The 24,326-nt window shown below is 39.7% G+C and overlaps 1 protein-coding gene across 1 annotated transcript in view; it reads left to right on the top strand.

The window, feature by feature from the left end:
* The window catches only part of GAD2 (glutamate decarboxylase 2), a 91,875-nt gene extending 70,396 nt beyond the window's left edge, over positions 1-21,479 (top strand). The window contains exons 14-17 of the mRNA XM_017535515.2: positions 3,758-3,907; positions 10,542-10,649; positions 10,981-11,070; positions 18,810-21,479. Coding sequence (XP_017391004.1) covers positions 3,758-3,907; positions 10,542-10,649; positions 10,981-11,070; positions 18,810-18,983 — 522 coding nt within the window. The 3' untranslated portion in view covers positions 18,984-21,479. The remainder of the gene's footprint in view (positions 1-3,757; positions 3,908-10,541; positions 10,650-10,980; positions 11,071-18,809) is intronic.
* The last annotated feature ends 2,847 nt before the right edge of the window (positions 21,480-24,326 follow it).

The raw sequence follows: 24,326 nt of genomic DNA, 5'->3' as shown, positions 1-24,326 counted from the left end.
AAAAAAAAAAAAAAAAAATCAATCAATGTAATTCACCATATTAACAAAATAAAGGAGAAAATTCAAATAAAAATATTTTCCTTTTTTCTAATTATACAGTTAACACATTATTTTAAAAAGTTGAGGTAGAACAGAAAATATAAATAAATTTAGAGTCACCTCAAATTTTTATCACTTAGAGATAAACATGATTATCATTTTTAATATTTTCTCCCACATTTTTTCTAGAAATATATGTAAAAATGCATGAATGTATGTTTATAATAAAATTGCTATCATCTACCTCATACATACGTGCTTATTCTTTTTCATACTTTACATTAGCTTGTGAGCATGCTCTCCCCAAACCTGATTTTTAACGGACTCATATTATTTTATCACATAATTCAGTGAACCACATCTCCATGGTTAAAATATTGACCAGTGTTTTACAGAGTGACTTGATCGAATCCTTAAACATATATCTTTGATCACATTCCTGATTATTTTCTCAAAGTAGACTCCTCAAAGTGGGATTGCTGGGTCAAAGAGTGTTGTGGTTCTGTGGTTCTTCATACCTCCTGTTGTCAGCCGCAAATATACACAGCATGCCTCTGCATCTTCATTAATAATAAAAATATGGACACAGGACTGAAGCAGAAGCATCCCTTCAAAATGAGATGAATGGATTGGAAAATATCCTTCCAGACTGGTTTTTCATCAGTTAAAAATACAGTTCAGTGTATTATCATCTGCCCTAGCTCATGCAAACCTCAGCTATAACTACTTGAAAGGAGAAAACAAATTTGTGTTATTTAGATTTCGGCCAGATGTTTTGACAGTGGCTCCCATCATGTCCTCACAGAACAAAAGAGAAATGTGAGCTGGAAGAAAATAATTAGAAAGATTTGGAACTGATTAGATGACTGCATTGGAAGGACCTACTGACTGGTTTTTAAAACCAGGATAGAGCCTGTGGCTTCATACCTAACCTGTGCCATTCAAAATATTCACGGACTGTTTGAGTAAAACACAGAAGCCTGCTAATGTTTCAGATGAGAGAGACTGGGAGGTAGAGTGAATGTGTGTAGGGATGGAATCAGAATGCAAGATGATTTTTACAAACTGGACCAGTGAGCCACATCCAAAAAGGGACATTGTTATTGGGGATCATTGTAAGGCTCTGCTCTTAGGTCCCTGTATATGATGGTTATATTTTGATTGGACAAGAAAGGCTTGTTTCTACATGGCTAAATTGTTGGACTTGTGAAAACGGATGTTAGCTCTACAGGGTCAACAATGAGTCCAGAGAAGAATGCCACACAAAATGCATTAATGAGATACAGGAAGTAGAGTTTCAGCATGAGAGGGTGGTGGTCTCCCCCTCACCGCTGGCTAAACCACATCTACAGTGCTCTGCTTAGCTTGGTACCAAATTGTCCATGGGGTTCCATCAAGCTAGAGCCCAAACTGTGGGGACCAATTGGTAAACATGTAAGAGGGATGGTTGAAAGAACTAAGGATGTTTAGCCTACGGAGAAAAAGAAAAGAAAAGAAAAGGGCTGAGAGAAGGATGGCAGCCCTCACTGTTTAAAGGACTGTCAAATGGAAGAGATTAGGATTTTCGTTGCGGCTTTGAGGCGCTGGTTTAGTAACACCGGCTGGTACAGATTTGATGACAAAATCAGAAGACACTGTGATTTTAGCTCTGACGTGGTTTCAATAAAAGGAATACTTCTAACAATCAAGCTGCCCAACAATAGGAATAAATTAACAGGGGTAGGTGATTAATAGAGAGATTGGACACCCACTCATTAGTAAGTGTGTAGAAATGATTCCTTTATTGAGCAGCAATAGAGTAAACAAGCTCCAATTCATTGACTCTATAATCCAAGAGTCTATGATGCTCTGACAACATCCAAGGAACGTACTGTTCCATGAGATGGGAATAAGTGTTCTCCAATAAGAGTGCTTTCAGTTTTAAAAAGGCTGGGATATATCGGCTTAGAGTTAAAAGCAGCTTACATTATTTCAGGACTTATTGGAGCCCTTAATATGCTGATATGTTTTGCAGTATCTAAAAAGAAAGAATAGATGTTATACAGTTTCCTAAATTTATTCAAGCATGGGAATCTCTTCATGTACAGAACTATTCGTGTGTTTTAAATAGTTTGGGACATGATGGTCTATAACTTTTTCATGGCTCAGAACCAGGACATCATCTCACTAAGGCCTTCTGTAGGGAAAACAGCATCACCTTTGCTTGTCATTTTGTGCAATATGGAGACTGCAGCTGCCCAGCTTTTTAGGGCTCATGTGTTTTGCATTGTTTTTTCTATCACAGTAGGAATAGGTCTGATCCATTCACCATTTCTCAATCTCTGAGGTGGCCTTCCTTAGTATTGATGGCACCAATGTGGGAGCTTTCACGGTCAGAGGAATAATGGTACAAAGTTTCTGTGACCAGGAAACCAAATAAAAGCACATGTTGCAAATTTTTACCTTATTGGTCTTCAAGTAAATTTTCTTTTTTGAATTCAATATATTTCTACTTATCTAATATAAATACATTATATTTAATTGTTCTTATTCTCAAAAATAACAAATGGATTCCAATATATGTGAAGCTTAAACTACAAGGTAGAGTCCAGTTCTGCTGTCCACCATTTCAGCACTCCATCTTTCAAAACCAAATTAAAATTGTAGTTGCATTGCATTGTGTTTTAGTGTGTACAGTTTTCAGAAGTGTTTCCACTTCTAACTTCAACTAAGTGATCATACTTTAGTCTTGTCTTCTTTTGCCATGAGTCACAAAAGAAACAAAACCAAATGCCAAAGCTTTTGTAAAATCGCAATTATACAGAAGAGAAGAAAATAGTCAAAGGCTTCCAGCGGTTTGTGACAAATTGAAACATGGGGCTTTTAGTGAAAAGACTGGCGATACTATTTTAGTCAGAAAGCATGATTCATTCACCATCCTATGGAATAATTCAATCACTTTGCCACCTATTTCCATGGTAAGCTTACAGTGTTAGGGCAAATGAATGACCATTGACAATGAAACTTTCCACTTAATTACCTCAGGAAACTGAGTATGCAATTGTAGGACTGAAGCTCTGACCACTCTTGAGAGAGGAACATGACATTTGAAAGATTGGTTATTTAAATTTATCTAAAAATTGCAATGTATATGTAGTTTTTTTTTGTTTGTTTTTTTTTGTTTTAGATTTCAGCATATAAAAATGATAGCAATGAGCTGTCTTAAAAGCTATGATTTCCAAAAGGAGCTCAAACTTTAACAGCTAAATGATAAAGTACTTGAACTAGATATGGATGGAAATACTAGAAGAAACACATCAATATTTCCAAAACCAAAGAGTTTCCAAAATATTTTAATCATGACAAAACCAGAATAGAGAGATGTTTTCCCAAAGAAGGTGAACATTTAAACATAAATGTATGCTCTGGTTGTGATTTTTATTTATCAGTTGATTTTTATGAATGCCTTATCTTAAAAGGGAGAGTGAAAGTATAAATGTGTCCTTGCTAACCTCTGTGACATTTGACCCTGGGCCATTGATCCCACATGGTTGACCATTACAACGAGACACTCCTGGCCAGAATTGGCCCCATCCTTTTTTTCCAATTGATTTGTACTGTTCTCTTTCTTTAAGATATGCAATGTCCCTTTCTTTTATTTTTTTCCTATTAATTTTTACCAATATAAATCTAATGAGTAGTCAGTAGAATTTGCTAAATATTCTATTCTCTCTCTTAGGGATTGATGCAGAATTGCAACCAAATGCATGCCTCCTACCTCTTTCAGCAAGATAAACATTATGACCTGTCCTATGACACTGGAGACAAGGCCTTACAGTGCGGACGCCACGTTGATGTTTTTAAACTATGGCTGATGTGGAGGGCAAAGGTGAGTGTGTGTGGCCCAGATAAATGTCAGCTAACAACAGAACCTTTATATGGTGACCCCTATTATGAAATGTTAAAAAAAATGATTTCCAAATTGAAATATCTTACCCAAGATTTGCCTTCTTTAATCCTGCATCTAAATACCTTCATTCGACATGAGGAAAAATAGAGTCAAATCCGTTGTTTTTTTTCTAGCCAAATTACCTCAAATGCTCACTCATCTAGAAAATAAATCCATTTTGCTTTATATGGTGGAACACTTTGAACTTGAACAGGAGCTTATTGTTGTTGTTGCTGGTTTTTGTTCACTAATTCAGTTTTTACCTAGTGATTGATCGCCTGGGGTAGGTGAATGCAATCTGAAACAGTATGTTTAGAGAATAAAAAAGAAAAAGTAAAAAGCCCATCATGATAGCTTATTTTTTGACATTTCAAGGGATAACCTCTAGTTAAAAAGCTTTTTTGTTTTCTAATCTCCTGAAGTACCTAATCACCTCCTTTAATGTAGCCTCTGTGTTTCCCTCTGAATTTAACTGTATGTGACCCCTACTTTCTCAGCAAGGAAAACTTACTAACAGTGTGCAGCACTTGCTGGACCTAATTGTAGCCTTCCAGGAGCCTACATTTATGTTTAAATATAAGCAGGCTAGAAAGGTCAAAGATTTTATTTTTAATTTTGACCAGGTTCTTAACTTAGAGGTCACAAATTAGTGCCTGCCCGCCCAGCTTCATTTGTCTCCTGCAGGAGGCAATGGACAGAGCCAGCTGTATATACTATAGAAACCCCAATGCAAAAAAAGGATTCAAGGAAATCTGACATAAGAAAGGGAGCAATTAAAAGTGTCAACCTAAATAGCAGAGAGAGGCTCTCCAAAAGAGAAGATGTTGATTTGGAAATAAAGCATTGCAACGGGAATACATATGCCATAGTAAACTCTGTGCATATCCAAAGGAGGTAAAAGAAGACAAAAGTTTTTAAAGGAAGAAATGAGGAAGATTACATAATTGTTTTGAGATAAATATTTTTGGCTACAAAGATCAATAACAAGGCTGAGGCCAGTCCGAGGCTGGATAGGCGATCGCTAGGCAGATGTCCCTGCAGAAGTATTGTTGTGTGTGTGTAAGGTTGTGGTAGCCTTCAAGCAAGGCTGTAATTTTTGAAGTCTTCTGTGATAGTTTTTGTTATCCAGTATACAAGGCGTGAGAACCCTCTCTTCCTGGTTTTCCCTGGCTCCATCTATCAGGGTTTTCTTAACATTAGCGCCTTCATTTGGATTCTAACAACGTTCACAAGGGAAAGCTGGGATGTGGTGTGGTCCTTTATGTTTGGTGGAAAGGATATACATTTGGCTCTAAAATGTGTAAATCACCTACTTGAAGAGGTAACATGCTCAGTCCCATAAGAAAAAGCAAATAGCTTGGTCAGTAGGAGTGAAGTATACCAGGATAAGACCAGTGAATGGATTTTTGCTGAAGTCTGTGTAAAAAAGTAGGAACCATGTCCATGGCAGTGAATCCCTTATGCCTTCGTATAATTTTTTTTAAGTAACCTAAATTACTTTAAGCGGTTTAGATAACCAGGTCCTTAAAAAGAAAAAGAGGGAGTTTTGGTGTGAAGCAAAGCAATCCACAGGTATTTTATGGAATCTCCTTTAAGTCCATTCTGGTAAAAAGATGCAGTTTAAACAGAAAGATGATCTTGCTTAATGAAGAAATAAATCTTGGGTGGTTTCCAGGGATGGCTGGACTGTACATCTTTCAGGCAAGCCTCCTTAATAGTGTTAACCCCAGCTGAACTTTGTTTACATGTTGCTAAATATCAGGCAGCTACATGAAGCTAAATATCAGGAGCTTTACATGAAGTGAAGCTCCACTGTGTTGTCCAGTAATGGTGGGGTGATGAACCCCCTTCCTCTTTTGAAAATTGACAGCCCAACAAGGACAGGTACCTGGTCCTCACCAACCAATGAGAGACTCATTCTGCCAGCAATGACACTTTCATTTGGAAAAAAAAAAATCAATCAAGAATATAAATGTACCTCCAAGCTGCTTTATGTATTTATATAAATGAGCCTCCAAGCTGCTTTAAAATGAGCAGGTTTTTCATTTCATTGATTGGTGGGAATTACAAGATAATGAATATAAATATCAGGTAGCAAGCTGAGGAAACCTTGATCTCTGAATATTGTACAAGTTCCCTGTTACTTCAGGTAATTTTTTTGTGTCTTTTTCCCCCTGTGGTGTTTTTATTAAGATAATTATCATCAGCAATATTTACATGAAAATGTTTCTCTCATGGTTCATCAGTTTCTGGGGCTCCCTTTCCATCTGAAGCCTCCTCTCCAGCAGGGGGCAGCACGGGTTTTTAGTGAAAGAACATGGAGAGCATCAGGTGTGAATGGAACAGCAGGACCAGGTGAAGCCTGAAATAAAAGAAAGGGCCTCGTGAAGGCACCGGGAAAGGGGATGAAAAGAGGAAATCACAGTCACTGCATTACTTATTCTTTTACTTCCTTGTGGAAACACCTCCAGTATCTAGACATCTAAACGGCAAAAACTTCCAGTTGACTTTCAATCTAAACCTTCGTATTTTTTTTGAAAAATGAAATAATCATTATTAAAGTAATAAGCTTAGTCTTACAATCTAGATCAAAGGTGAGGATAATTGTACTCTCACATCAAAGCTGTCTCTCTAGCCATGCCAGCCAAGGAAGAAATCATCCTCTTCACACAAGAAGAGCCACGAAGGAGTTGTCTGTGATGTTGTAACTTGCTTCCCCACAGGAATGAGGAAACAGTCTGGAAAAGAGTAAGGAGGAGGAGGAGGAGGAGGAGGAGGAGAAGGAGGAGGAGGAGGAGGAGGAGGAGGAGGAAGAACACAGCATTAATTCAGTAAACCCTCTGTTATCAGACATGCCTGGAGAATTTGGTGTTTTCCATGTTTTCTCCTAAGACAAACCCCATGAAAAATAGCCTAAGTTATTATTCTTTGAATTAATCTGTTAATGACTAATGGAGCTAAATGCACTGTTGACAGCCATCATATTAAATCCAAATTAACTTGATTAGAACAAATTTATGTAAAAAATAAGTCCCCTGATTTGGAATGCTAAGAAGCATATTAGATGGTTAAGATACAGATGTTTATCATCAGCAGAGGCCCAGTGCCTAACCTCAGCTCTCTTCTTACAGAATTGGCCTTTCATTTTGCCCCCATTTTATTTCATAATCCTAGGACCTAATGATTATGTTCCAATGTTGACAGATTCCTGCAGTGTCTAAAACTCAGTGGCTGTCAAAAATAAGTAAATAAACTTAAAATCACATCCCCTCCACCCCGCCTTTTCTTTGAGATGGGGTCTCACTCTGTTGCCTAGGCTTAAGTGCAGTGATGTAATCTCAGCTCACTGCAACCTCCATCTCCCAGGTTCAAGAAATTCTCCTACATTCCGTTTTTAAGCCTACAGGAATGGCTTCATTTATAACAGCCAAGGTTTCATAGCAAATCTCTGTGTTTGTATGTAGTCATCACAAATTGGCAGATTTCCTTGTGTGTGTGTGTATGTGTGTGTGTGTATTTTTATAATTAGCCTTTCTAATTGAAAATATGCATAACAGAGGGACTGGCAAAGGGCTGAGGAATAAAAAATATCTGGAAACAATTATTAAAGGGAAATGGACATTTGGCATCCTTTGCTGAAAATGGCTGAATGTTCACTTCCTCTCTAAAATATTAAATAAGTAGATATTGAACATCTATTATCATGCTTAGTACTGAATGGGATGAGGAAGCTCTCATTTTCTGGACAGGATAAGATAAATGCACAGAAATCCATCATAAAAGACAGATTAGGACTGGTCACAAAAGAAATCCAGACACATCTGGGGAATTTAAAGGATGGAGAACTCTTTCCAAGTTTAAGAATCGAGATGATTCACAAAGAGATAACATTTGAGATGGGATTTGAACAGGACAGGCAGAAGAAGTAGGATTTCACCCAGCAGTGCTGTGAGAAGGCTATTCCAAGGAGTGGTTGAGCGGGAGTTCAGTGCATATTCTGAGAGTAGTGAAGAGTCTAATTGACTGAAGGAAGACTTGGGAGCTACATTACAGGTGAAAAGTAACAGAGCCTGAACTAGGGTGGTGGCAACAAAAATTGAGATAGCAGCAAGGGATTCAGTTTATTTCAGAAGCACCATCTCTGGGCCTGAGAATGTTTCTAAAAGCATTTCAAAAAGCAGAGAATGATCATGACCAACTCTCAAGATGTCAAGCCCCAAGACCACATGAAGGCAGCAGCTGAACACTTGGACAGTGAGATTGCTCAAGAAGACCACATAAACATTGTTCATCTTCCTAAAATTCTGGTTTGGGAGTCTGAGGTGGGGCTTAATGATCTAAATTTTTAATACAAATAATCTGGTTCTGATATAGATCATTCCTCAGATCATTTCTTTAACTTTGTAAAAGGCTTCAAAGTTATTCACTTATTCATTCAACAAATGTACATTGAGCACCTAATATGTGCTCAGCACTGCTCAGAATGTGGAGGATTTAACAGTGAACAAAAGAAACATAAGCCTGTGCCCTCATGGAGTATGTGTTGCAGCCAGGTCAGTCTAAATCAGCCCTACGTGAGTGGGTCAGGAGGCACTAAATAAAACCGTCTTTCCCCAGAAACTCCCCCAGTGGAAGCTTGACGCTGGGATCCAGCCTTTCACTTAGAAGTGCCTGTCCGAGCCTCCAGCATCCTCCACAGTGGTTCAGGCTATGGGGACATGTTCCCTGATAAAGTTTCACATGTGCACCTGTCATTCTCACAGTAAGAGCTGTGTGGCATATGATTTAATGAATGTGAAAGTATTTAATGAATGAAAGAATTTTGAAGAATCTCCTAAAAGCCTTCAAAACCTTGAAAATAAAATGTGGATCTTATTCCCATAAATATTCCACATGAACGGGAGGCATCCAGGCACACTAGAGTTTTCTGTGTCTTTAGCCCCATGTGTGTCTTTAGCCCCCAACTAAAGGGGCAATCACATGGCCATGATCAGCCCCATAGCGAGGTCCCAGACCAGGGGGACCAGAGGCCTCATACTCTGGTCTTTGGCAATTCCATTGCCATTACAGTGTAAACTTTTCTTTGTGGGAAATCAGAAAGGCATCATCATTCCCATCTGACCAGAGAGATTAGCCAAGGCCATTCAGCTGGACAGGGTCAGAGTCAGACTGGTCCGCCATATCCTAGATCAGATATGCAAAACTTTAAACCCAACTCCAAACTGGCCCAAAGGATCCAGGTTGGAGAAGAGCAATTAGCCTCCCTCTCTTCTACCTACAGTCCATCCCAAGTGAACCCAAACTGTCAGATCAGTCCAAACCAATTCTAATCTCCTTAGCACCCACAGATACACAGAGCTCCTGGTATGGGTGCTGGCCAAGCATCAGGCATCAGCCCAAGTCCTTCCTGGGGAGGCATCAAGAACTCATCAGCCTCCTTGAGCTGATCAGCCGGGGCAGCAGTCTCCAAAAAAGTGAATTTCTGAACCCATTTGATTTCTCCAGGGAAGCTTGTTCTTAAACCTGCTTCAGATGTCACAAGTCACTAGGCTATGCTGGGCCCCTTTAGCTGAGATAATGTGATCTTGTGTGAAACAGGCAGGTGGGCCCATCTCAACTATTACAATTGCTTTCTCTAGTTTCCCTGGTGGAGGAGTTACTGGTGGGCAGGTTCAAAGTGCTTCTGGAATGAGCATTGGATTTTTCTCTAAGCTTTCTCCATCAGCACCCACTAAACATCCAAGGAGATAAGAGGAAAGCCATTTTGAAAGGCAGCTCTCTCATGTGTCCTGATGTCAGTTAAACAGCTCCAGTACAGACTCTTTTATTAGTTTTCCCAAGTCTGGATCCAGGGCTTTCAGAGCCAGAAACTCTGTGATAATGTTCACCTGTTACAGACATGAGTCATTTTTCTGCCCCCAAAGGATAACTCTACAGAGCTTGACAAGCTAACAAAGCATCTGGGTGCTCCCTAAAATTCCTGTATCCATTTGTTCAGCGAATTCATTGAGCAGCTACTCAATTTGTTCCGTATCAGGTACACTGGCAAACAAAAATGGACTCTGGGAATGGAAAATGTACAGGTTGGAGGGAGACTAAGCAGGCATTCTGGGGAGGGGGTGTCTCTGGTGATGCTTTTTATCTGCAGGAAGAGAGAGAGAGAGTAGCCCAGCCCTCCTGTTATTAATGACTTCCATGATTACTCCTATGAATAGCAGAGGCACATTTTCTCCTTGAGTAATCAAAATAATTGCCTGGGGAATGGAAGCTCTGGAAGAAAAGAAGTCCCGTGTAGAAAGCAGTAATGAAAGGGAACAAAAGCACCTGACAGGGAGAGCATTGAAGAGAAAAGCGTGCTGAAAAAGCCTATGGAAACAGTCTTTTTTTTTCCTTTCTTTCTTTTTTTTTAATTGCATTTTAGGTTTTGGGGTACATGTGAAGAACATGCAAGCTTGTGTCGGGAAAGTGCCAGACGGGCTGAGAAGGAGGCGGCAGGATGACCATGAGTCTCCAGGGAAATCGCTTCCTCCGCCCTCTCGGCCTGCCTAATGGGCTGTGTCCTTTTCTTACCTAGGGGACTACCGGGTTTGAAGCGCATGTTGATAAGTGTTTGGAGTTGGCAGAGTATTTATACAACATCATAAAAAACCGAGAAGGATATGAGATGGTGTTTGATGGGAAGGTATGTACTTGGATTTCTACAATCCCAGAAAGTTTAGTCAATTCCAATTCTCATAGCTGATATGTTTCGCTGTAAATGATGTGCTGTCCAGGTAAGTGGGACCATCACAAAGGGGAGCAGTGGATGATGGGGTAGCTGTTACAAGCTGGAATAAAGGGCAAACTCACCAAGTAGTCTGTATAATGTCAAAATCAAGCCCTCCAAAGGCAATGCCTGATTGAAAAGTGGGAATTGTGTTCTGAACCTGCTGAATATACCTATTTGAAATGTCCGTGGAATTTTCAAAAGTGCCAGCCTGGGCCAGATGTGAATCCTCCTTTCCTTTCTGTAGCCTCAGCACACAAATGTCTGCTTCTGGTACATTCCTCCGAGCTTGCGTACTCTGGAAGACAATGAAGAGAGAATGAGTCGTCTCTCAAAGGTCAGTGCTCCGAGCTGCTCTGATAACCTGTGTGTATTGAGCCTTTCATGTGCACATTTTCTTTATGACATATGCCTATGGCCTTAGGAGAAATCCCTTCTGGGTGCATGGACCCACTCCCTTCTGTGGGCTCCCACAGACCTAAGATGTATAAAGCCTGATATATGCAGACTTTTTTTTTTTTGAGACAGAGCCTCACTCTTATTGCCCATTCTGGAGTGCAGTGGCGTGATCTCAGTTCACTGCAACCTCCACCTCCTGGATTCAAGTGACTATCCTGCCTCAGCCTCCAGAGTAGCTGGGATTACAGGTGCCCACCACCATGCCCAGCTAATTTTTGTATTTTTAGTAGAGACGGGGTTTCAATATGTTGGCCAGGCTGATCTCCAACTCCTGACCTCAGGTGATCTGCCCACTCCGGCCTCCCAAAGTGCTGGAAAGACATGAGCCACTGCACCTGGCCTATGCAGACTTTTAACAACTCGATTTGCTTGTTTTCTGAGAGTGAGTTTATGATGTCTTAAAAGAAGTAGTCAGGTGATATCCTTTGTTGGCATTCACAAAGCAGCAAGAACGTTGCTGAAGTTCTCTGATCTTCCAAGTGAAACTAGTGCTCAGTTACAAGCACAAAAGAGACTCCAGGTACCAGAAATGGTTAGCAAAAATACTGCTGTTGACCCTCTTGAGCTGCCAAGATCAAGCCTACCCTGAAGGGATCTTAGAGCTGTGGTGACCCCCAAAAGGTAGGAGGGCAAAGAGCAATAATAACAGCCACTGTTTGGAGTGTGTATTGTGTCCCAGCTCGGTATCAGGCATTAGGTCACTTAAAGCCTTAGAGTAACCTGACATGGGAAGGACTTGGTCCACCCATCTTGCTGATGGGGAAACTGATGCACAGGGAGAAAAAGTAACTCCCAAAATCTCACAGAAAGTCTGCCTCCAGAGCCCGAGGGCTTGAGCTTTAAGTTGTACTGTAGTCAGTAAGACACCCTTTATCTTTCATCCTCTCCTGCTTCCAGCACTTACACATGAGTGAAATATGGTTTACAATGCACATTGAAGGGGGGTATATGCAGGACCTGTCCCCCATGGAAAACTAAGGATGATCATGTAGAATTGGAGCTCAGAACTGATTGGTTGATTTGGGGGTTCCTTTCATCACGAAAGAGGGAACCTCCTCTAGTCACTGCCAGGAGCCCCGCAGGCTGTCTGACCACCGCTCAAGAGCTTGGGCTGCCTCACTGACCTTTCGGAACACTGTATTTCCTTCTGTATAAAATGAAGAAGAAGATTTTGTGCAGATTTAAAACCTTCACTAAAGTTTTTAACTGTTAACATTTGCCCTTAAGCACCCAGGATCAAGCTTCTCATTAGGAGGCAACTTACACATGGTTGAGGTCTTTAAACCAAGCCTCCTAATTAGAGTAGTGATTCGCAATCCTGGCCATACATTAGAATCATCCAGAAACTTTATAAAAGACACAAGTGACCAGATCTCACCCTGAAGATGTAATCAGATTGTGCTTGGATGGGCCTGGGAATGATTCTGAAAGTTATCCAGATGATTCCGATGTGCAGCTCAGCTACAGAACCCGTGACCTAGAGGAAAAAATGGAAGAACCAGGATCTATGGTGCTTCTAGAACCAGGTCTGGGTGGAAGAGGCTATGATTGTGTTGGAAGATTTAGTGGAGTAGGTTCATTCTGGGAAAAGCAAACTCACGAGATGGGAGGGAAGGCATCGAGGTGGTATTGGATAAGATGCTCATTGCAGGCAATAACGAGCATTGGGGCTGCGGGCGTCTGCTGTCATTTGAGAGGAAAGAATTCACATTTTTTCTGGAATTTTTATGGTATGTCTTCATAATGTAAAATTTATTAACAATGACTTATTTTATTTAACCTGTTAGTTAGAAATTAGATGCTTCCATTCTTTTTGCCTTGCACTTCCTTATTGAATTGACCAGAAAGAGAATCCGTGGACTGGTTTGGCTGATTTCATTTGTTCAATCAGTCCATTATCACTGGGCTGAGGGATAGAACAAGATGGGAATACAGAATAAAACCTTTTTTATTTTCTGAACAAAAGTCAACTTGGAGGCTCCCCCATTTAAATATCACTCTTCAAATGCCTCCTGGGTTTCAGCACCTCATATGAGCTGTAATGAGGAATGGAAATGGAGATTATTTCCTGGAGATGGCAATTTTAATATTAGCAAACTGTTTTTATGCTGTTGACAATTCACATATAAAAGTCTCCGGGGATTGCAAAATGAATTCTCTTGACTTTTCTCCATTTTTTATTACTATAATCAAGAGAATTCAGCAATTCAGATTTGGAAATGAAAATAGAATCACATGAATACCAAGTTTAACTTTTGTTCATCTATGCCAATGACTTTTTTAGGCTTTCTGGAAAGTTCTTTATTAAGTGTAAAGCCCTTAATGTATAATATCCAGGAACCAGTATAGAATATTCACACACACACACACACACACACACACACACACACACGAATCTGAGAAGGAAAACAGCTAAGCCAAATAATCTGTGCAGTCCAATATGGTAGTAATAGCCACATGTGGCTATTCATATTTAAATTTAAATCCATTAAAATTAAATTCAACTAAAAATTTGGATCTTGAATCACACTAGCCACATTTCAGTTGCTTGACTGTGACCAATGGCATTGTACGAAATAGTGCAGATATAGAACATGTCCACCACTGCACAGAGTTCTCTTGCTCCATGCTGATATAGATCCAAAATGGTGGGAAATGTGGAGTCCTCTGTGCTGTTTATGGGAAACAAAAGAACAATGTTAAATTCTGGACAAGACAAGGCAGAGAATTACTCTTTGTACCATCTTGCCTGATTCATAGCTGTAGCGCACAATAGAAACTCGAAAATCATTTGTTGAGCTAAAATTCTATCTTAGTCTGGTTGGGCTACAAAAAACTAATATAGACTGGGTAGCTTATAAACACAGAAATTTATTTTCACAGTTCTAGAGGCTAGGAAGTCCAAGATCACAGTGCCGGTAGATTCCATGTCTGGAAGAAGGCCCACTTCCTGGTTCATCAATGGCCTTTTTCCCACTGTATCCTCACATGGCAGAAAGAGGGCAAGGGAGCTCTCTGGGGTCTCTAAGACTGTGCCTTCCCGACCTAATCACTACCAAAGGCCCCACCTCATAATACCATCACATTGAGGGGTTAAGATTTCAACATATACATTTTGGGAGGACACAAAAATTCAGTCTACAGTAAATATCTTTGGCATATTCCAGAATAAGGACGGGAAACAACATTTAGGAAACCTAATAGTGGATCATAGGCCTTTTCCCAGAGTGCACTAGCTTGGGGACAAATATCTAGATAACAGAAGTTATTAATAAAGCAAGCATCTGAGAATCCAGTCAGTGTGTTTCCTGCCACCCAGTCAGGACTAGGATCTTGCAGATGGCACTTTGTCCCTGAGACAGTGTAGATGATGAATGCATGGGGCACTATGGGCATGTGACCCCCAAACCCATGCCTTAGACACAGGGAGTGGCAGCAAGTAGGCCGTACCAGTGTTTATCAAACAAGAATCAAAAGGGCTGGTCTGTTGATCACCTCTTGTGTTTCTGATTCTTCATCTTCTTCTTTTAATTTTCATTATTCTTGATCACTACCTGGTTCTATCAGCTTTTATAGTCCTGTAGTCCTGTACTGATTCGTGGACTTTTAAAAGGTTAGCAGTGGATTTAATACTAAATTTGTGAGGAAATAGTCTGGCCTTGTATTAAACACAGACTCTTTGAAAGTCTGTGTTATTAAGTGCAATAGGACTTTTAGTATTTTAAAACTTTATTTAAGACAGAGTCTCACTCTGCTGCCCAGGCTGGAGTACAGTGGTGCCATTTTGGCTCACTACAACCTCCACCTTTCAGGTTCAAGCGATTCTCCCACCTTAACCTCCTGAGTAGCTGGGATTACAGGTGCCTGTCACCACATCCAGCTAATTTTTATATTTTTTTGGTAGAGACAGAGTTGGGACAGGGTTTCACCATGTTGGCCAGGCTGGTCTTGAACTCCCGACCTCAAGTGATCCACACACCTCAGCATCCCAAACTACTGCGATTACAGGTGTGAACCACTAAGCCTGGCCAATAGTTTAGAATTTCTCATTTAATTATTCTGCTTTTAGATTTTTCAAAAATTTCTCACAGTCTTCCAAAATGTAAAAATAAAGAGGTTTTCTAAGACATAGTGAAAAATACATTTCTGTGATATATTTTAAGTTTATTTCATGAGGCTTTACTATGCACCCTCTTTGAAAGAGACAAATGTGGGTTCCAATTCTGGAAGAGTCCCCTGGTTATTGTTTTCTAAAGGACTGAAAAAGCTAATGCCACAAGAGAGAAGACAGTACCCTAAAACTCTTAAGGCAGCCCCAAGGAGCTCTTGTCGACTACGCCTTTACTGAATTCTTCAGCATGCAACCACTCTTTCTCAACTACCCTTCTTTATTTAGGAAAACTAAGAATCCAACCAAAAAATACAAAAGCCTAGAAATTAGTGAAATCTCTATGTATGTCATCCAAAAGATCACCGAAATGTCTAAATAGTAGAAAGGAGAGCTTTATTTGTGATATCAGTTTGCAAACTGGGAAGAGACAGCCTCCGGCATGTGCAGAAGGTGCTCTCCCTTCCAAGAGGGAAAGGAAAGGTTGGGTTTTATGCCTCACAGGGCCTGAATCACGCAGTAGAGTCATACATATTCAGTAGGTTTTGGGGGGAAGCTATCCATATTTATGAGGGGAGCTAAACACATATACCATGAGTAAACATATGTGTAACATACATCTGATGTTTACTTCAGGGAAGGGTTTTAGTGTTAAAATGAGGTGGAATTTGGCTCTTTACATCAAAAGGTGAACTGTAGGGCATAAACACAGTTTGTGCACATGTCTATAGGCTGCTGAAACTAGCTTAAGGTCTGCAGTTGCTTACCAGGAAATAATGTGTGTAAGGTCAGCCTTCTGTCAGTCAGAGTTGTAGTGGTCTGGGTAGTAAATGAGGGTTAGGAGGGGTCTCATAGCGCATATTGTTAGGGAATTTCAATCATTAGCAATTTAGTGATTTGCCCTCTAGCCAGGCCCTGAACCCTGGACCTGTAAGCAACTTTGTTTCCTTAACCTTGGGGTCCATCTTAGTTGCTTTGGGAGTCTCTATTTTGGTCTCACAGATCACATATGTTCATCAGAATAGTCCGAATCTTTTTTTCCTTCTTAACTTGCAATGAATGAATATACAATAAAGTAGATGTTCCATGTTCCAGCTAATTTTAGTCCATCAGCATTTTCTGGAAGCAACCAAAAGTCATATGTATTTAGACAGCTGTGATTTCTGCCAATTCAGCTTGCTTCAGGAACTGAGGGGATTCAATCTTACTTTATGCCAAAATCTGTTTGGTTGTGGCTGTTAGCATTAATCTTTTAACCTTTGATTTGCATTCATCTGAAAAGTTTCAGATGATTGTCCTTAATAATTAGTGCCATTCTTCTGTATTTTTGCTTAGATTGCCCATGAAAACTAAATGACAGTTTAATTTACTGAGTAAAGCTCTGTCCTTATTTTATCAGTTCTAAAGAGCAAGAATGATTTATTATGCAAATAAAACTAAGGAATAGTCATGTGACTTGTCCTTAAATTCCTGCATCCAAGTGAATTTGGAATTCCTTTTCTAATTTGAGATTTCTCTTTGAAAGAATCACATTGACTTGACATGCCTTGCAACACAAAGGATAAATTTCATGCCCCTTTGGCTGGAGTGTTCTAGTAGGTCTATTTTCAGAAGTTAATCCCAGACTTGAGATATTTAAATTCTTCTTATTTATTCCCTGGGAGGAGCCCAGTGCTCTGCATGCATTCTTAATGCTTTAAGTGGAAGAAGGATAAATCCAAGAGAAACACTCCTCCCCATGGAACAAGGAGTGGGAAGGGATAAAAGAACTCAACCTAGAATTAAAAAATCTCAATGTTGGAATCATCATCCACATCATTTTTAGATAAGGAAATTAGGTTCAGAATGAGAAGTGAAGGTAAAGGTGAAGTCTATCTGTTGACTTTGCCTTTGGTAACTAACAAATGATTGGCCCCAATGGGAACTTTGCTGGTTTTATGCATTTAATATGTTGAAGGTAAAAACTTCATTATAAACCAATTATTTAAGAGTTGATATTTATAAGTCACATGTTCCTAACAGCATTCCATTTGAATCGAACTGTCCTTCATATAAGATAAATCCAGCTGTAAGGTATAGTCTCCATTTTGAACTGAGTTTCTGACCATATGTAACTTAAATAAGCCTAAAGTTTTCTGATGTCTACCATTCCTAGTAGGTATTTGCAGCAATGAAGATCAGATATGATATATTTACAAACTCCAGTGGTAAATATATGTGGACAGATTGTATATATGGTTAGACATGATTTAAGTTTTTGCCTCTGCCTAGATAGCTGTTTCTATTATGCTACTCTTTATAGCAATAAGAATTTAGAAATCCTCCAACATGTACCCAGCACTGTGCTAGTAAACAAACAACAAAAAAGTAGAAGACTCTGTCTGCTCTCCAGGACCTAATAGTTGAGGTAGAGAAAGAAAATGTATTTGCTCAGAAGTAAGAGGATAGTAGGAAATTAGCATATAGTCAGAATCTATGGGGAAGGATCGTGGATCATATGTTTACAGCTTAAAGGAAGAGAGCTACTGATGGCCACTAGAAGTCAGGAAAGGCTTCATAGCAGTTGTAGGACTGTAGTGGGATCTTGAAGTAGGATATGCACCGGAAGAGAAAAGGGATGGGTTCTAAGCACAGAGAACAAGTCTGACATGGTAACACTGATGACAAGTGTGAAGGGATAAAAATATGTATGGTAAATTCAAGAGATATTTAATAAAGGAGTCTTGTCAGAGTTCAAGATTCATTTTGGCAAATTGTGGAAGGTGAGCCCTCAGAAATGGGTGATGAAAGGTCTTTGCATTGAACTCGAGTTTAAGCTTAATTTCATATGCAATAGAGAACTACTGAGGCTATAATCAACAATCTGGCATAAATAGAGTATATTCTTGTCCGCGGTATGCTATCCTCTCTGTGATATACAACATATGATAAGTCCTTGTGGGTTCAGCTTTTTGTCCCAGCTGATTCATCATTATTATTAAAAAATATCTTTCAAAATATAAAATGAGGCACTACAAAAAGAGAATGAAAAGAAACTAGAAAACTTCAGGATTTCAAGAAAGTTGTCAAAAGTCTGCTTATCTTCATATATCACCTGATACTAAAACTTACATTTTGATAGCAATCGTCTGACCTGTTTTATTTCCAATGTTTTTACATTTCCTGTTGGGGAAAAATGCCCCCAAATGTCTTGCTAAACCATTTAGCCTTGGGGCCAATGCAAGATTCATCCCATCCTCCCAAAACACAAACTGGAAAGTCAAGGACAAGGTGGCAGTCACCTGATAGTCTATCATTTATTATTCCTCTTATCACTTACAGGATCTTGAATGTGTTAAACTGTTCTAGTTCTCTGATTCCAAGAAAACTTGGGGGTAACTCTTTCAAGAGAAAACAAATAAGGTTCTGACTGTTGAGCTAAAGACTAAAGAGTCTGCTTGCTGTTGGGTTATTTGACTCAGGGTAGAATCCCAGGAAAAGTCATCACGCTTATATGGTCTGTCCCGCAGGTGGCTCCAGTGATTAAAGCCAGAATGATGGAGTATGGAACCACAATGGTCAGCTACCAACCCTTGGGAGACAAGGTCAATTTCTTCCGCATGGTCATCTCAAACCCTGCAGCGACTCACCAAGACATTGACTTCCTGATTGAAGAAATAGAACGCCTTGGACAAGATTTATAATAACCTAGCTCACCAAGCTGTTCCACTTCTCTAGGTAGACAATTAAGTTGTCACAAACTGTGTGAATGTATTTGTAGTTTGTTCCAAAGTAAATCTATTTCTATATTGTGGTGTCAAAGTAGAGTTTAAAAATCAAACAAAAGACATTGCTCCTTTTAAAAATCCTTTCTTAAGTTTAGAATACCTCTCTAATAATTAGTGACAAAAGGCTGTGTTCTAATCAATAAGGAAAAGCTTAAAATTATTATAAATACTTCCCTTACTTTTAATATAGTGTGCAAAGCAAACTTTATTTTCACTTCAGACTAGTAGGACTGAATAGTGCCAAATTGCCCCTGAATCATAAAAGGTTCTTTGGGGTACAGTGAAAAGGATAAAGTAAATATAAAATGTATGTTGACAATAAAAACTCTTGCCTTTTTCATAGTATTAGAAAAAAATTTCTAATTTACCTATAGTAACATTTCAAATGTATTTAAATACATATAATTTTACAAAAGGAAAATATATATATTAAAAAAGATATCCTATTTTGTAACATATAGATTTTTATTTTATATGGGTTATACAAACTGCAGGGGCAGATATAAAAATTAAGCCAGATTTTTTTTCCTTTCTCTTAATGGAGGCACAATAAAACACTTAGCAAAGTTATTTTGAAACGTTGACCCACAAAATTCTTAAAAGATAAGATTCCTTCTTTCTACACATGTTACGGCTTATCACATTTCTAAAGTTAGTATTTCAAGACAAACAGAAAACAATACTGCAAATTCTTTAAAATAATTGATCCAATTGGCAATAAGAATCTCTTCCCCTTTAAGTTTTCCATGCAGTTTACTCTTAGAGGACTTACTCTGTAAGCGTGATAAGCCAAGCTTCATCTCAGATTAAATTAGGGTAATTGTCTCTATTCTGCTTTCCAATTTGGCCTGTTTTGAACAGAAGGTTGATTCTCATTCTCGAGGCATCTTCCAAATAGTATTCTTTTATTAGGTCATTTGAATTAATTAGAGAAAATAAAAATAAAACCTAATCAGCCTGAGCAAAGAGGAATGAAGCACACTCCCAGAATGTGGTAAGCCCAGAAAATTAAAGTTGGCCTTGGGAGAAGAAATCTCTGTGGGACAATAATGGTGTCATCCTGGTGCCATATTGCCACTGACCAGGAAAGAGAAATTTACCTCCAGCGGAATTGTTTAATTCCATCCCCTCCCCATTCCTACCCACAAACCCTCTCCTGCTAGACTCCCTACTACTGAGATCCAAAATAATTAATTTATATTCCATGGGTGGTTGTTTTTCTTCCATTAAACGAGCTTCTCACCCTAGAGTTTGAGACATTATCTTAAGGTTTTCCTTTATCCATCTCTCATTGAGATCCAAAGTGACCAGAATATGTAGAAATAATAAGATCCTTAGAATTCGAAATACTATTTTTAAAACATCCTTCTTTCCCTGTGAACCTGATAGAAAAACATGAGCTAACAAAAGCTTCCATAGATATTTATGGGGTCACACATTGTCAGGTTCCAAGTCCTGACAAGTTAGGAGCATAGTAGATTCATATGAAGACTGCAAATGCAAATTTAGTAACATTTTCCATTTCTGAATGGACCATGCAGTTCAATACTCAGACTACAGTTACACAAGAGAAGAGAGAAGGCCCTGTCCTTCAACATGTGGAAATGCCCTACAATATAACATATAGAAATGCCTATAATATAATCAAAGGATCCAACCATCTGAAATTGTCGTAAGCTTGCCCCTACATTCTTTCTCCCAGGTTATATGCAAAAATAGTGACACTTGATATGAACATGGCTTTGGACTCTTTCTGTCTAGAAAGCAAATGGCTTCACTATGATGATTAGAAGTAAAGTCTTTCATCTGTGCCACAGAATTTCCTGAAGGAATAACCTTCCATTCTAGACTTTGTCTAACGGCTAAGCATCCCTTTCCTTTCTCAAAACTGGCTGCTGAGAATAACAACATAGCTGCCCAACTATCTTGAGCCTCGGGCCCAAAGGTCCCACTTCAGAGGCAGAGATGCTAATTGATCCAACCTGCTGTCCTTCTCGGAGAAAACAGTGGGGCCCAATGCCCTGGCGAACCAACCCTGCTCTACTGCAGGATGCTTTATCTCTTGGGTTACAGATCCTAGGTTGTAAACTGCTGCTTTTTAGGTCAATGAGATGGTAGAGTTTTCAGGGACAATTTGTGCCTATGTATGAAATTCCAGCAAAACAATTCTAGCAAAAACAATAGCTCTTCTTCCCCGCTGCCCTACCCCTTCCCAGTACTCCTTCAAATTGCCTGAGATCCTTGCTCAGGCCTGTGCAGGGAAATCCTTACGAACTGTAGCCCAAAGAAGGAAGCAAATAAAAGCCCAGGTCCCAGTAATTTAATAAATAGTCTTGAAAGGAGGTGTGTAATCTGCTCAGAAGAGAAGGAGGGAAGAAGAAGAAGGAAGGAAGGAAGGAAGGAAGGAAGGAAGGGAGGGAGGGAGGGAGGGAGGGAGGGAGGGAGGAAAGGAGGGAGGAAGGAGGAGGAAAGGAGGGAGGGAAGGAAGGAAGGAAGGAAGGAAGGAAGGGAGGGAGGGAGGGAGGAAAGGAGGGAGGAAGGAGGAGGAAAGGAGGGAGGGAAGGAGGGAAGGAAGGAAAGGAAGGGAGGAAGGAAGGAAGGAAGGAGAAAAAAAGGAAGGGAGGGAGGGAAGAAGGGAGATTATTTTGCACATTAGCCCAAATTCCCAGTGACATGGTCTTTCTGTGGGCCCATTCTTTACGAATCTTAGGAAAGTTTGGTTTTAGCTTTAATCAGAACTGACATGACCATTTTCATTTATACAGCAATATTGTGTTTATCATTTCGAATACTTGAACAAACAAGTGTGATATGTCTTTATCTGAGACCTACACATGGTATGAACTTCATAAACCATCACAGGATGTGAGGAAAGAAAAGGAAATAAATTGTGTCTGACTGTGTTGCCTTTATTATCTTGATAATACTGTCTTGTCACCTCAGATTGGGGTTGTGCACTTTAGATCTGAACTGTACAGTGTTGCAAATCAACATGTGTTTCTGTAAAAGCTTGTACAATATATTATTGGTATGTCTTTTTCTGTGTGGTAGCTATATTGAACTTTGATATTATGAAAACTACATTTGCATCTGTTCCTGTTCCCTTTCTCTCTTTCCTAAACTATATGCCCTCCACATCAGCTGTAATAGAGAACACGCCCTCAGCTAAGCCCCCTACTGAGACACTTCCTCTGAGAATTGTGTGACTTCGCAAAATGCAAGGTGAACACCACTTTGTCTCTGAGAATAGACGTTACCAATCATGGAGTGTCACCAGCTGCCAAAATCGCAGGTGTTGGCTCTGCTGGGCAGTGGAGTAGTTGCTACTCCTCAGAACATGGACAAAGAAGGCGCAGGTGTAAATACAGTAGCAGGACGGGGAACCAAGGAACCTCAAACTGGGTATCATCTTGCACGTGCTCTTCTGTTTTCAAATGCTAAATGCAAACACTGTGTATTTATTAGTTATGTGTGCCAAACTACCGTTCCCAAATTGGTGTTTCTGAATGACATCGGCATTCCCCCAACATTACTTCATTACTAAAGACAGAAAAAAATAAAAACATAAAATATACAAATGTGGCAACCTGTTCTTACCAAATATAAACTTGTGTATGATCCAAGTATTTTATCTGTGTTGTCTCTCTAAACCCAAATAAATGTGTAAATGTGGACACATCTCAAGCTGTGGATAATTGTTCTGACTTTGTCTTATGGTGGAGATGATTTTCAACAAATTGCTAGAATCAAAGGCCCTTCACTTGTCAAAAAGCTCAACGTGTCTTTGGGTCTTTTGTGGGGAAGAAAAAAACTCTTCTGCAGCTACACACATTGTAGCTTCTGAAGAATACCTTTGCTCCACTCTGGTTTCTCCTTCAATCAGATCTGATCTTTTTTAACAAAATATTTTATTGTGGAAAATTTTACATACATAAAATGATAGAGAAAATAATATAAACTCCTTTGTAGCCTTCAATCAGATTCAACATCTACTGATTCTGAGTCTGAATCTTGTTTCACCCATTCCTCTAGCCCACTTCCTCCCCAACACTAAATCATTTTTATATGAACCTCTAAAAGATTAGGAAACTTTTTTTTTTGAGCCAGAGCCTCACTGTGTTGCCCAAGCTGGAGTGCAGTGGTGTAATCTCAGCTCACTGCAACCTCTGCCTCCCGGGTTCAGTGATTCTCCTGCCTCAGCCTCCCAAATAGCTGGGATCACAGGTGCGCACCACCACACCCCTAATTTTTGTATGTTTACTAGAGACGGGATCTCACCATGTTGGCCAGGTTGTTCTTGAACTCCTGACCTCAAGTGATTCACCCACCTTGGCTTCTCAAAGTGTTGGGATTACAGGTGTGAGCCACCACACTCGGCCTGGACTCTTTTTAAAAAATGTCCTCAATACCATTATCATAGCTAAAAACATAATAATATTGCCACGGCAGTGTCAGATATCCAGCTACTGTTCACATTTTGCCAGTTCTTAATTTCATAGCAAAGCCCATGCCTGTGGCTCAGAAGACCTGATGAGGCTGTGTGTTTCAGGACAGCTGAGACATCTACAATTGAGGAACACAGTATAACACCATTTACACCCCGGGTGCATATGCTGTGTGTATTTTCCAGTGTGCCGAGTCTATTTCTGGGCTTCTGCGAGTTGCAAGTTGTGGTCTTGTGTTCAGTGGCTTTGCTCTCAGGCTCTCAGGAGCAGAGGCTAAGAGGTGTGCTCAGGTTAAAAGCTAGAAAGCTGTAGGAATCGAACAGATGGAATAGATATGCCTGATGTGCCTTGTTAGGTCCAGGCTGCCCTAACCGGCTTGAGTTGCCCTTAACGGTAAAATTCTGGAGTAAAGAGATACAATTTTAAACAGAGCTGGGGGTACAGAGGACAAAAAGGGGAGGAGGTTGAATTTCTAGCTAATTTCAGTATGGCTTATAGGAGAACCAGTAGAAGATGGCCAGAAACCGTGTAACCCTGTCACTCTCAGCATCTGTACTGCCTAGAGTTGTTCTCCAGCTGTTTGCCATCTGTAAATCTGGTCTTTCCATTTTACTTTGAGGGCAGGGACATGCCTTCCAGTCACAGACTTAGACAGCTGGAAATACCTTTGATGACTAAAAGAGTCAAACTCTGTAAAATATTTGAAGAGATTTATTCTGAGCCAAATATGAGTGACCTATGGTCTGAAACAGCCCACAGGAGATCCTGAAAACATGGACCCAAGGTGGTCAGATCACAACCTGGTTTTATACAT

This window comes from Cebus imitator, unplaced genomic scaffold, assembly GCF_001604975.1.
Source record: "Cebus imitator isolate Cc_AM_T3 unplaced genomic scaffold, Cebus_imitator-1.0 Scaffold92, whole genome shotgun sequence".
Taxonomy (NCBI): Eukaryota; Metazoa; Chordata; class Mammalia; order Primates; family Cebidae; genus Cebus; species Cebus imitator.
This window is presented reverse-complemented; position numbering and strand designations above follow the sequence as displayed.